Source organism: Hippopotamus amphibius, chromosome 9 (genome assembly GCF_030028045.1).
Source record: "Hippopotamus amphibius kiboko isolate mHipAmp2 chromosome 9, mHipAmp2.hap2, whole genome shotgun sequence".
In the NCBI taxonomy this organism is placed as follows: domain Eukaryota; kingdom Metazoa; phylum Chordata; class Mammalia; order Artiodactyla; family Hippopotamidae; genus Hippopotamus; species Hippopotamus amphibius.
The window spans coordinates 130377447-130388455 of NC_080194.1; the positions used below are offsets into that span (position 1 = coordinate 130377447).

The following is an 11009-nucleotide window of genomic DNA, read 5'->3' on the forward strand; positions in this document are numbered from 1 at the left end:
CCTAACCCCTCTTCTTGCCTGTCTTCTGCCGTGGTCCTGGGCTGCCCACTGCGTGTGGATCACATGAGCAGCGTGTGGGCTCGTGGGCATCCCGTGTGTGAGTGTGTGCGTGCGCACTTGTGTGCCCAAACATGGGAGCACGTAGGACAGAGGAGGGCTCTGCCCAGAGTGGTACCCGTCTCCTCCAGAGGCTTCCAGATGCCTCCAGCCCCCATTCATTTCTGCCCGTGTGAGGATTGGTTCCTTATACTGTCATGAGGTCCCATCACAAGGCCTCCCTACCCTCCCTCCTCCCTACCTTCTGTCCTCCCTACCCAACCTCTTCCCTGCTTTGTGCTTCCAAACCAGGCCCCCAAACACGTGACACGTTTAATGAAATCAAAATGCCGACTCAAGGATAAGTCATCCAGTGTACAAGCTTTAATCAACGTTGCATAGAAATCACTGTGGTAAACATGTTCCTGCGAAAGGTTTGACTTCTTACTTCTAGCATTCCGTGCATGATGGCGTTTCTCTTCCAGGTGAAACTGACACAGGAACAAGTCATGGGGTGCCGTCTCAATTGTACTTCCTTCCTAAGGGATAGGCATGGAAAGGGATCCTTTAATAGATGAGCGCTTCCTAAAGTCACTTAACCCTCTCCTTTGGGTTTTGGATGCTCATGTGTAATCGAATATGGGGCATGGATAGAACTGAGACAATCAAGGTCCTTTTGACTTGTGAATCCATCCATTTATCATACATCCATGAATTCACCCAGTTCAACATTCCTTTCTTTCTTTAAACCACGTCCAGGCTACTCATCCAGTCTACCAGTCCAAACATCTTTCTTCCATCCATTGGTCCAGTTATTCCATTCATCCAGGTAGCCATCCAGTCAGTTCATCTACCCATTTATCCATCCACTAATCTCTCATCATCCACCCACCCAGACAACCATTCAGACCAACTACTCGTACCTCCATATCCAATTGTTTCAACCAATTCACCATCCATTCACCAACCACATCCTTCCAACCACATCCAACTTATCTACTCAGCAGTCTACCCAACTAACCCAGTGCATCCATCCAGTTCAGCTACCCAGTCATTTAACAGATGCATTCTATCCCTTCATCTTTCTACCCACCCATCCCACTCCATCTAACCCTTCTAACCATCCCTCTACCTAACCAACCTTCTAATTATTTATCCACCCAGCCTTATCCACTCATCCATGCTTCCATCTTGTTAATCTGCCATCTGTCCGTTCTTCCAATCAACCCATCCAATTTATTTAAAGAACTAGTCCATCAATGGATCGTATATACAACTACCAGTTTCTTCTCCCTCTTCCTCCTTGCCTGTCATTCCTCTGTGCTGGCTTGGTGACTGCAGCCTTCATCTCACTGACCCCAGGGTCCAGCTCCCCCTTATCAGGGGGCCCCATGGCCCTTCCCCACCAACTGGAAAGGTACCTGAGCTCCGCCTCTTTGTTTTGTACACCTGCTGGCTCCTCTTGACCACCTTCCTCTTGATCACCTTTCCCTCCAAGTTCTTTCTGTTCTTGGAGTAGCTGCAAGAGTGGGTGGTGGGCCGCGGGGGACACTGATGGGAGTGCATGGTGTGTTTGTGATGCCTCGGTGGTGGGCTGGGGCTTGAACTCTGGCTCTGGTGGCCAGGTGGGCTTCGGTGGCTTGTCGGGCTCTGGCTGGAGCTCCGGCTCCAGCTGCAACTCCGGCTCCGGCTGCAGCTCCGGCAGTGGTGGCTGCAGTTGCACTGGTTGCAGGTGTGGCTTTGGGGCCGAGAGTTGCTGTGGGGCTGGGTGTGGGTGTTGGGAAGGCTCTGTGTCTTGGTGTCCATGGGAGGCCACGCTTGGAGGGGCAGGGGCCTCTGCCTCCTGCTCTTCCGGCACACCCAGCTTTACAGAGGCCCTGGCAGCCCCTGGTTATATAGTTGGGACCAATTGTGATGGCGCAGACCACGGGGGTGTGACAGATGTGGCCCAACTGCAACAAAACCCTCTGCCCTTACCCTAACCCACAGGGCGGGGCAGCTTTCAGAGGGCACATCTGTTGGTTGAGAGTAGGGACCCTTGGATCAGACGGAGTTGGGTCCACATCCCAGGTCTGCTGCTTCCTTTCCTCCTAGTCACTCCCCTGGGCATCCCCCGCTCCAAGTCCCAGTTTCCCTGTCGTTGTAGAATGGGGACATAAGAATACCTACCTCCTTGGGACACTGGACGAAGTAGATGAGAGAATCTGTGTTCAGCAGTGGCCTCAGGGCCAGCCTGCAGTGAGAACTTAATAAATGTTGTCCAAGCATCCTCAGCTCTTGTTCTTATTCCACGCAGGTAGCCTGGAATCCGGGAGCACAGCCCCGACCCCGGTAAAGTGGGGGTGGGTGGTCAGTAAGGCAGATGACTAGCGCATGCGTGGGTGTATTGGATGACTTATTGGACGGATGATAAGAATAACCAGATGGGCTGATGGTGGTCCTGGGGCCTGCCTGGCAAGCCCACCTCCCCAGCAGGATTTAAAGCCAGGAGATTTAGAGTCAGGTTCAAAGCCCACTTTGTTCTGACTGACGTCCTATCTTGGGTAGGTGGTTTTGGTTTTCAAGGCCTGGTTTCCTTATCTGACAAAGGAATGTCATCCCTTCCTTCCTGATATTCTTGTGAGCCTGAGATGCCTGTCAAGCCACAGGAGGCCCTTGAAAACTGTTTTCCTCCCTCCGGTTCTTGCCTGCCGACTCAGCGCCCTGTATCCCTGCTCAGACCTCCCGGGCCTCCGTGGAAGGAAGCCCACCCGTGTGTGCACATGAGGCCCAGTGGGAGCTCCCTGGTCTTGGGCACTCTCTCCACAGCCACCCACGCCTCCCCCCGCCTTGGCTGAAGCCCTTGGTCTTAGCTCAAGCCCTTGGTCTTAGCTCTTGAGCACTCTCAGCCTGCCCCTCCCCTCAGGAAACTCCCTCCATCTCCCCTGCCCCTGGCAGGCCCCCCAGCCCACGTCTACCTCCCCCCCCCCCAATTGCTCCTGCACTACTTTGTTGTCATCCGCTTTTATTGTAGTTTATTTCTTAATAAACGTGTCACATCACTGACGGTGAAAACCACCCTCAATTACGGAACACTTCCTACATGGCTGGGCTCGGGGCCCCACCCCTTCTAGGCGGCTTTGTCCCTGAGCCTTAGTGACCTTCGTACTGGGCTGAACAGGGCCCCCGAAAAGATGTGTCCACGTCCTAACCCCTGAAACATGTCCGTGTGACCATATTTGGGAGAAGCCTCTTTGCAGATGTAATTAAGGACATTTAGAGCATCCTGGTTTATCCAGGTGGGCCCTGAATCCAATGGCAAGCATCCTTGTAAGAGACAGAAGAGAAAACTCAGGGAGGAGAGGCCACGGGAAGGCAGAGGCGGAGGTTAGAGTTGTGCAGCCACAAACCCAGGGGCCACAGAGAGCTGAACAAGGCAGGAAAGGTTCTCCCCTGGGGCCTTCGGGGGCTGCGGCCCAGAGGCCGCCTTGATTTCAACTTCTGGCCTCTAGAAGGTGAAAGGATACATTTCGGTTGTTTTAAGCTGCCAGGCTTGCGATCATTTGTTACAGCATCCCTGAGAAACTAATGTACCCTGTGAGGTACGATTAGTACATTTTACAACAGCGGAACAGACTCAGAGAGGTCAAGTAGCCAGCCCAGAGTCCCACAGCTAGTCAGTGGCAGAGCCAGGATTCAGATTCAGGCCTGGCCTCCTCTGGTCCAGCCGTGTGGTCCCTGAGGCCTCCGCAGGGATGAAGGAGGCGTGTGCGGCTCTCTTCTAACGGCCCTGCCTCGTGTGGGCTCAGTAGCACTGCTTGGAGGCCGTGCAGTGAAGACTCTGGGTCTCTGGACCCTCTCCTCCCCTCCCCCTGCCCCTCCACTCTGAGCCCCCCTTCCCCACCCTCGCGTGCGTGGCGGGACAGAGACTGAGGGCTCATGGGGACTGGCATGGTGCCTGGCACACACCAGGGGCCCCACGCACGTTTGCTGGGCAGAGGAACGGGCAGGTGGATCTGAGGGCCCTGGACAAAAGAGCGGAGCTGCTGCCCAACTCGCTTGGTCGGGGGCGGGGGCGGGGGCGGGTGGCCACAGACAGCAGGGCCGCCTGCTGCAGGCCTCCCCTGCCCTGTGCCACCAGCAGGCCTCCGTGGCGGCCTCCTCTGTGAGTGACCCGGGGCCTCTCCTTCGCCCTCACACAGCCCCCAAAGAAATGGAGGCTTCCCTAGAAATACCGCCTCCCCGTGCCTCCCACAGCCCTAAGCAGGATCCTTTGCTGGCCCGGATGGCTGGTGCCTGGGGGCTACTGAGGGAAGAGAGTGGACATCACATCTGTTACTTCTATTGGAAGGAAGAGGGTTAAGGGAGCCGGGGCCGGGAGGGGCGGCAGATGCATTGTGACGCTTCCTGAAGAAGGCCAGGGTGAGTGGACAGGGCCTGGGTCTTACGGCTGTGTCTGGCCCCCTCTCTGGGCTTCCTTTGCCCGCTGCTCTAATGAGGGCACATTGGCTTTGCCCCCACAGCTGGACCCCCTGAGCCAGGCAGAAGTGAGCCTCTCATGAGGGCACAGACGGTCACCTTGAGTGTGAGGATGGCAGCAGAAGAATCAGTGGCTGAGAAGGACTCAGACCCCTCCAACCTGCTGTGCCCCCCAAACCGGGGCCCGCCCGTTGGACGGAACCCCAGTGGCTCCAGCAGCAGCACCCGTCTCGGTGAAACACCCACTACGGGCTAGTCCCGGTCCCACCCAGCGTTTCAGCCAGTTCTCTCCACCCCCTGACCTGTGGGGTAGCTATTAAGGCTACCGTTAAGCAGGGAGGGCAGGCTGAGGTTCAGAGACAGACAGTGACTTGCTCGATGTCACACAGCGAGCGCAAAGAAATTGGAAGCAGGTCCACTGAGCTCCCAAGCCTGTGCTCTTTAAGAAAAGACTGTCCATGGTTAGAGCAGCAAAACGGGGGCTTGCCGAGGGAGACGACCCTGTCCCCTCGGGTGCTCTCAGCCTGCATCCCCTCAGGCTCGGGGAGGAATCTTCCCCGGAGACGGGACGGCTGAGGTGACTCTCTAGCCCAGGCTACCACGTCCTCCACCCCGCTCGGCACGGGACGGCGGCTGAGGACTCACGGGGGGTGGACCTCGTGGGGATTTTTGGCTGGAGTTCAGGGACAGGGGTCAGTGACTCCTGCTCTTCACCCTCCCTGTGCACACACGCGCACACGCACGTACACACACACACACGCACACACACGGGGCCACAGTCATGGGTATGGGGGGGGACGGCGAGGGGAGAGCAGACAGGAGCCCGAGGCTTCCTTGGAGACTCTTTATTGACTCTTTTGTGAAAGTTCTTCTCTCTGTAGCAGCGGCAGGCACCTCTTCCCGGGCCGTGTCACGGGTCAGGCGTGCGTCTGCTTGGGCTCGGGGCTCTGCTGGGGCTCTGCTGGGCCTCTGGGTCGTCTTCGGCGCCATCCTGCCGCTCGGGCTCCATCAGCAGCAGCTTGCCCTGCACGGGGAGCTCCTCCTCCTCTTCCTCCTCCTCCTCCTCCTCCTCCTCCTCCTCCTCCTCCTCTCCCTCTCCCTCCTCCTCTTCCTCGCCCTCAGACGACAGGGAGAAGTTATCCTGGCTCACGCAGGCCACAAGCTTCTTCATGGAGGACTCGTGGCCCCGGCCGTGGCCTGTGCCGAGCTTGGCACAGCGGGAACCCATGGCCCGCTCTGGCTCTCTCTCTGGGCTGGGAGGAAAGGCCACTGGCAGGGCACGGAGGTGCCGTTGAGGGTGGTAGTCAGGGCGCTGACATCACAAAGGGGTCCCCCAGAACCTCCCACCCTTGGATACCCAAGTCTGAGCTGACACCCGACTCAAACCTAGGCCACCAGCTGTCCCACGGAGCCACCGCCACCTACGGGGGCAGGGCCGAGGCAAAATGCCGGCCCACGCCCGTGCAGCCTCTCCCTGCTCTGTTGCCTCCTCCATCTGGCCTTGTTTTCCTGGCAAAAGTCCCCCTTTTAGCTGGGATGAGAGTCGGGATAGAATTTCCAGAAACAGGAGAGCACACAGACTTCTCCCACATCCCAGAAGTACCCAGCCCAAGAGAGCTGTTGGCAGTATGTGATGAAAGGCAGCCACGAGGGAGCCTTCCAGGGGGCACTGGAAACGTCTGGCTTCTTGACCCGGGTGGTGCCTTCCCTGGCATACTTAAAACTTGTGCACTATACGTTTGCAGAACTAAAGAAAACCCTAATCGTTCCTGTTCTCCAAAATCACCCTTTAACGGCAGCGGCTCGTAAGCTTTGGGGGTCACCAGTCTGTAGCTGCGCGAGCCCATCCAGCACAGCTTCAGCCTGGGAGGGGGTTAAGTCTCCTCGGGCATTTCTGAGCACTAGGAACCCACTTTCTGACATATAATTCAGATCTTGTCCCAAATCCTCAGTGGCTGTGGTAGGCTGAATAACGAACCTCCGGAGGTTGTGAGACGGGGAGATGACCGGGGGCTTATCCTGGGTTATCCGGGTGGACCCTGAATGTGCCCTTATAAGAGGGAGGTGGAATAATCCCAAAAGAAACGTGTACCATCATGTTTATTGCAGCACTATGTACAATAGCCAGGACATGGAAGCAACCGAAATGCCCATCAACAAATGAATGGATAAAGAAGATGTGGCATATATATACAATGGAATATTACTCAGCTATAAAAAGGGATGAGATGGAGCTATATGTCATGAGGTGGATAGACCTAGAGTCTGTCATACAGAGTGAAGTAAGTCAGAAAGAGAAAGACAAATATGGTATGCTAACTCACACATACGGAATCTAAAAATGGTACCGATGAACTCAGTGACAAGAACAAGGATGCAGATACAGAGAATGGACTGGAGAACTCGAGGTATGGGAGGGGGCGGGGGGTGAAGGGGAAACTGAGACGAAGTGAGAGAGTAGCACAGACATATATATAGTACCAACTGTAAAACAGATAGTCAGTGGGAAGTTGTATAACAAAGGGAGTCCAACTCGAGGATGGAAGATGCCTTAGAGGACTGGGGCGGGGAGGGTGGGGGGGATTCGAGGAGGGGGAGTCAAGGGAGGGAGAGAATACGGGGATATGTGTATAAAAACAGATGATTGAACTTGGTGTACCCCCAAAAAAATAAAAAAAAAAAAAGAGGGAGGTGGAGAGACTGCACACAGGAAGCAGAGGTTGGAGGTGCGGCCACAGCAGAGGAACACCAACGACTGTGAGGAGCCACCAGAGGCTAGGAAGGGGCAGGCGTGGGTTCCTCCCAAGAGGGAGCACGGCCCTGTTGTGATCACGAGGGTCCCATCTCAGAATTTTAGCGGCCCACAAGGCCTCCCCCAATTCAGCCTTTTGCCTTTTGTTCCCCCCGTGCCAACCTTGTTCTTGCTGGACCTGCTTCCCATCTCGTCACAAGTCACCCCCTACACCCTCAGCTGCCCAACACCTTTCAGGTTCTTCGGGTGACAAGGACATGGGAAGGTCAAGATGGAGTCGTGTGGCCTTGGGCATCATGATGGCTCCGGGTGACGGGACCCCCACAGTGTCACAGGGTCACACCCCAGCACGGTACTCGGGGATGAGCCCCCTGCCTTGGCCCCCTCCTCCTCCCCTGACCCCGTGGGGAATAGAAGCCACGTTTGTGCTGTTTGCATAAAGGACACTGATAGGCCAGCAAGTGTCTTATCTCAGGCTTTATTTGGCAGATGACTTTTGCTCATTTTCTCAAGATCTCGTGGGCTCCTTGCAAATTCAGGGCTTGGGCATCCGAGAGGGATTTGCTACCGTCTCGCGAGGTGCTCCCTGACAGATGACTCTTTCCGGTGGGCCAGGAAGGCTTAGAGCTGCCTTCTGCATCTCCTCCTCCTGATCCTTCTGCAGCCTTTTGGGAAAAGTTCTGGTTACAAGGCCACCTAGGGTAGCTGGGTGGGGATGGGGTGGGGGGGCTTTCAGACGGGGTGGGGTCCCAGCGCGCCACGAGCCTCCCGCTGCCCTCCTGGGCCGTGGCCTGGAGGCCCAGAGGGCTCCCGGAGTGGGAGCCAGGTGGGGGCCTGCCGAACCTCTGCGGTGCCTCCGGTGCCTGCTGGCCCATCGCCGGCGCCTCCGGCAGGCGCGGCGCCGCCGCGTGTGGCTCCCCTGTCTATAGCGGTAGCGGCCTCTGAGCGGCCTCCGGTAGATCGGAACGTCCTCCGGCCTCAGCTCCTGCTCCTGGGCCGGGCGCTCGCTTTCGCCCTGCTGCCCGGAGCCCTGCTGCGGGCTTGGGCTTTCGCTCGGACTCTTCCCGCGGCATTGGACCATCGTGCTGGCGGGGCGCGTGGCTAGGGCTGAGGCTGAGGCTGGCCTGGAGGGCAGGGAGGAGGCCAAGGCCCGCCCGCCTGATCTTGCTGTTAACCGCGGTGGCCAGGCGTGTCTGCAGCGCTCCGGGCGCTCGTATATAAAGGGGGCCCCCACTGTGACTTGGCAGCCCCACCCCTCCATTGTCCCCACCGGGGCCCCTTCTGTGCAAGCAACACAGTGCGCCGGCAGCCACCCCTCGCCTCGCCCGGAAAATGTGTCCCTGGGCCTCGTAACGGGGGGCACTCGCGAGAAGAGTGCCAGCCTTGTCCAAACCCATGGGAATCCACGCACGGTCATTCCTGAAGCTTCCTCACTGCCTTTGCAGCTGTGCCGGGGGGCTCACAGGGGGAGGGGCTGGGGCTTGTCTGTGTACAGAGTTCTCTTGTGCTCGCTCTGTGCCAGAAATTACAGCAATTCCACACATTTACTCATTAACTGAGGAATGAAGAGGTTAACGACTTGTTCATGGTCCCTGCAAATGAGAGGCAAGGCCGGACCTCAGAGTCCATGCCCTTGGCCCTCTGCCCCCTCCCCAACCCCGGGGACACTCTTCCCTCTCCCAGATGGGTCGTCTTCCCTCCGCCTCCGGCCTCCTCCTGGGCCTCTCACTGTACTTCATTACCCATTAAAATCCAGAATCATAGCAACTGCAGGGAGGATGTGATAGACAGATGAATGCCTCCCTCCCAAAGATGTCTTTGCCTTGAACCTGTGAATGGCACCTGACATGCAGAGGGGACTTTCCAGATGTAAGTGACCTAAGGAGATGGAAGATCAGCCTGGGTTATTTGGGTGGGCTCAGTGCGGGTTCAGTGTAATCCCGTGGGTCCTTGTAAGATGGAAGGAGGAGGCAGGAAGGTCGCAGGAAGAGAGATTTGAAGATGCTACGCAACTGGCTTTTAAGGTGGCGGCAGGGGCCGTGAGCCAAGGAGTGCAGGCAGCCTCCAGGAGGTGGGAAAGACAAGGACAAAGGTGGTGTTTCCTGAGAACCTCCAGAACCTGCTCACCCCTTGATTTTAGCCCCATAAGGCCCATGTAAGATAATAAATTTGTGTTTTAAGCTATGAAATTTGTGGCAATTTATTACAAAGGTGATAGGCTGCCCCAGAGTACTTGCTCAAAATATGATCGCCCAGGCCTTTCCCCCAGACCCTGCTAAGTCAGCATCTCCCCCAGACCCTGCTAAGTCAGCATCTCCACGGCTGGAGCTTGATCTCTTTGTAAAAGCCTGCCCAGGGTGTCCCCATCGGCCATCCTGCCAGCATCTTCTGACTGGCTACGGAACCAGTCTGGTAATTGGCTCGGGGAAGCAAGTTCATCTTCCGGCTCTGTGGCCTTGCCTGTGAAGATGAGGCCGTGGATACCTGCCTGGCAGGTTGGGTGTGAGGCCTGGAAGTGGCAAATGTCCAGTACCTGTGCTCCACAGTGCTCTGTAAATGGAAGTCTTGGCCACGACATTTCTGTGGCCCTGTCACTCCAGGCTACAGCGTTCTGGGCACTGATGAAATGCCCTGGACTTTGCTCAGCCACAAGGTGATCGTGACCCAGGCTCTCGTGTTAAAGAGGACAGTTCTTTGAGCCCAGGCGACAGAAGTGTTTTGTGAACCACCTTCACATCTTGGTGTACTATGGTTGAGTGGACCAAGTTACCTTGTTTCCTCAAGCAGGGATGATATTGTACCCGAGGATTAAATGAGAGCTCTGGACAAGTTCTCACTGTATCCAATGGAGAACATCTTTTTAAACAACAGGGAGTTCAGCATCAGGCACCTTGGGGATGAGTGGGATGTGCTGATGACTGGCGAATCGAGCTTGAGCTGGGAAATGTTTATTGGCTCTCAGCAGCTGGGGGCAGCGGTGGCGAGCACGCCCTGATTGGTAGCATTTGCCCATATCAGTGACCCATTTCAGGCTGCCAGCAAAAAAGCCACTGAGCCCAGAGTTGGGGAGACACATGTTCAGAAACCAGCACGGCTCCCTGTCCCCACTGGGCAGGGGTCTATAAAGGGGTGGCTGGGGGAGGCAGACTTGGGTTGTGACTTGGGAGTACTCAGAGTTTGAAACAAGATCCAGTGTGACAACCATCCCCCATGTCCCCTCTTCCTGGTGTCCCCAAGCCCTCCTCGCCCCCGAGTCCCACCAAGCAAAGAGACAAGACTGGAATTCTTCTTTCAACATTTATTGACAGGCGGCGTTGTTCGTTAGCAGGCTCCTGTTCATTTCATTGGAACGGTGGCGTGTTCAAGATGTGGCATGAGGGTCTTGAAGGCTGGTGTATTTCAGGCAGGAGTGTGGTGGTCTTGCTCTTGTGCGTTCACTGTCTTGTACACCTTACCATGGTGTAGCGGCGGCAGCACACTGTGGAGAAAAGAGGGAGAGAGGAAATTTCAGCACGGGCTGAACCCCCAGCTCCGCCCCAGCTCCCCGGCCCCGACCCTTGTTGCGGACCCCCTTCACCTCTCCTCCGTCTCTGACGACAACACCGCCTCCTTCGTCTGCGACATCTCCGTCTCTGGCGGCGGCATCTGCTCCGGCTGGGGCTGCGGCAACATCTGTATCTGGCCATGGTGCTGGGTGGATTAGGCCTGGATGCTCAGAGCAGGGGATACCACCTTGGTTGAGCCAGCCAACCTGTGAGCAGGT

General features: G+C 56.6%; 3 protein-coding genes across 3 annotated transcripts; all 3 read right to left on the minus strand.

Moving 5' to 3' along the window:
* Window positions 1–402: 402 nt before the first annotated feature.
* On the minus strand, window positions 403–1897 carry TNP2 (transition protein 2). Its single transcript, XM_057695952.1, has 2 exons — window positions 1458–1897; window positions 403–575 (listed from the first exon to the last, which is right to left on the minus strand). Exons 1-2 carry the CDS (start codon window positions 1840–1842, stop codon window positions 559–561), a joined length of 402 nt encoding a protein of 133 aa, XP_057551935.1. The 5' UTR covers window positions 1843–1897; the 3' UTR covers window positions 403–558.
* Window positions 1898–5411: 3514 nt separating this feature from the next.
* On the minus strand, window positions 5412–5722 carry PRM3 (protamine 3). The gene is given in 2 exon segments (XM_057747502.1): window positions 5412–5456; window positions 5459–5722. Coding segments are annotated over 2 exon segments (309 nt in total).
* Window positions 5723–7867: 2145 nt separating this feature from the next.
* Window positions 7868–8327, minus strand: PRM2 (protamine 2). Its single transcript, XM_057748460.1, has 2 exons — window positions 8090–8327; window positions 7868–7911 (listed from the first exon to the last, which is right to left on the minus strand). The coding sequence occupies exons 1-2, from the start codon at window positions 8325–8327 to the stop codon at window positions 7868–7870; spliced, it is 282 nt and encodes a 93-aa protein (XP_057604443.1).
* Window positions 8328–11009: the final 2682 nt, after the last annotated feature.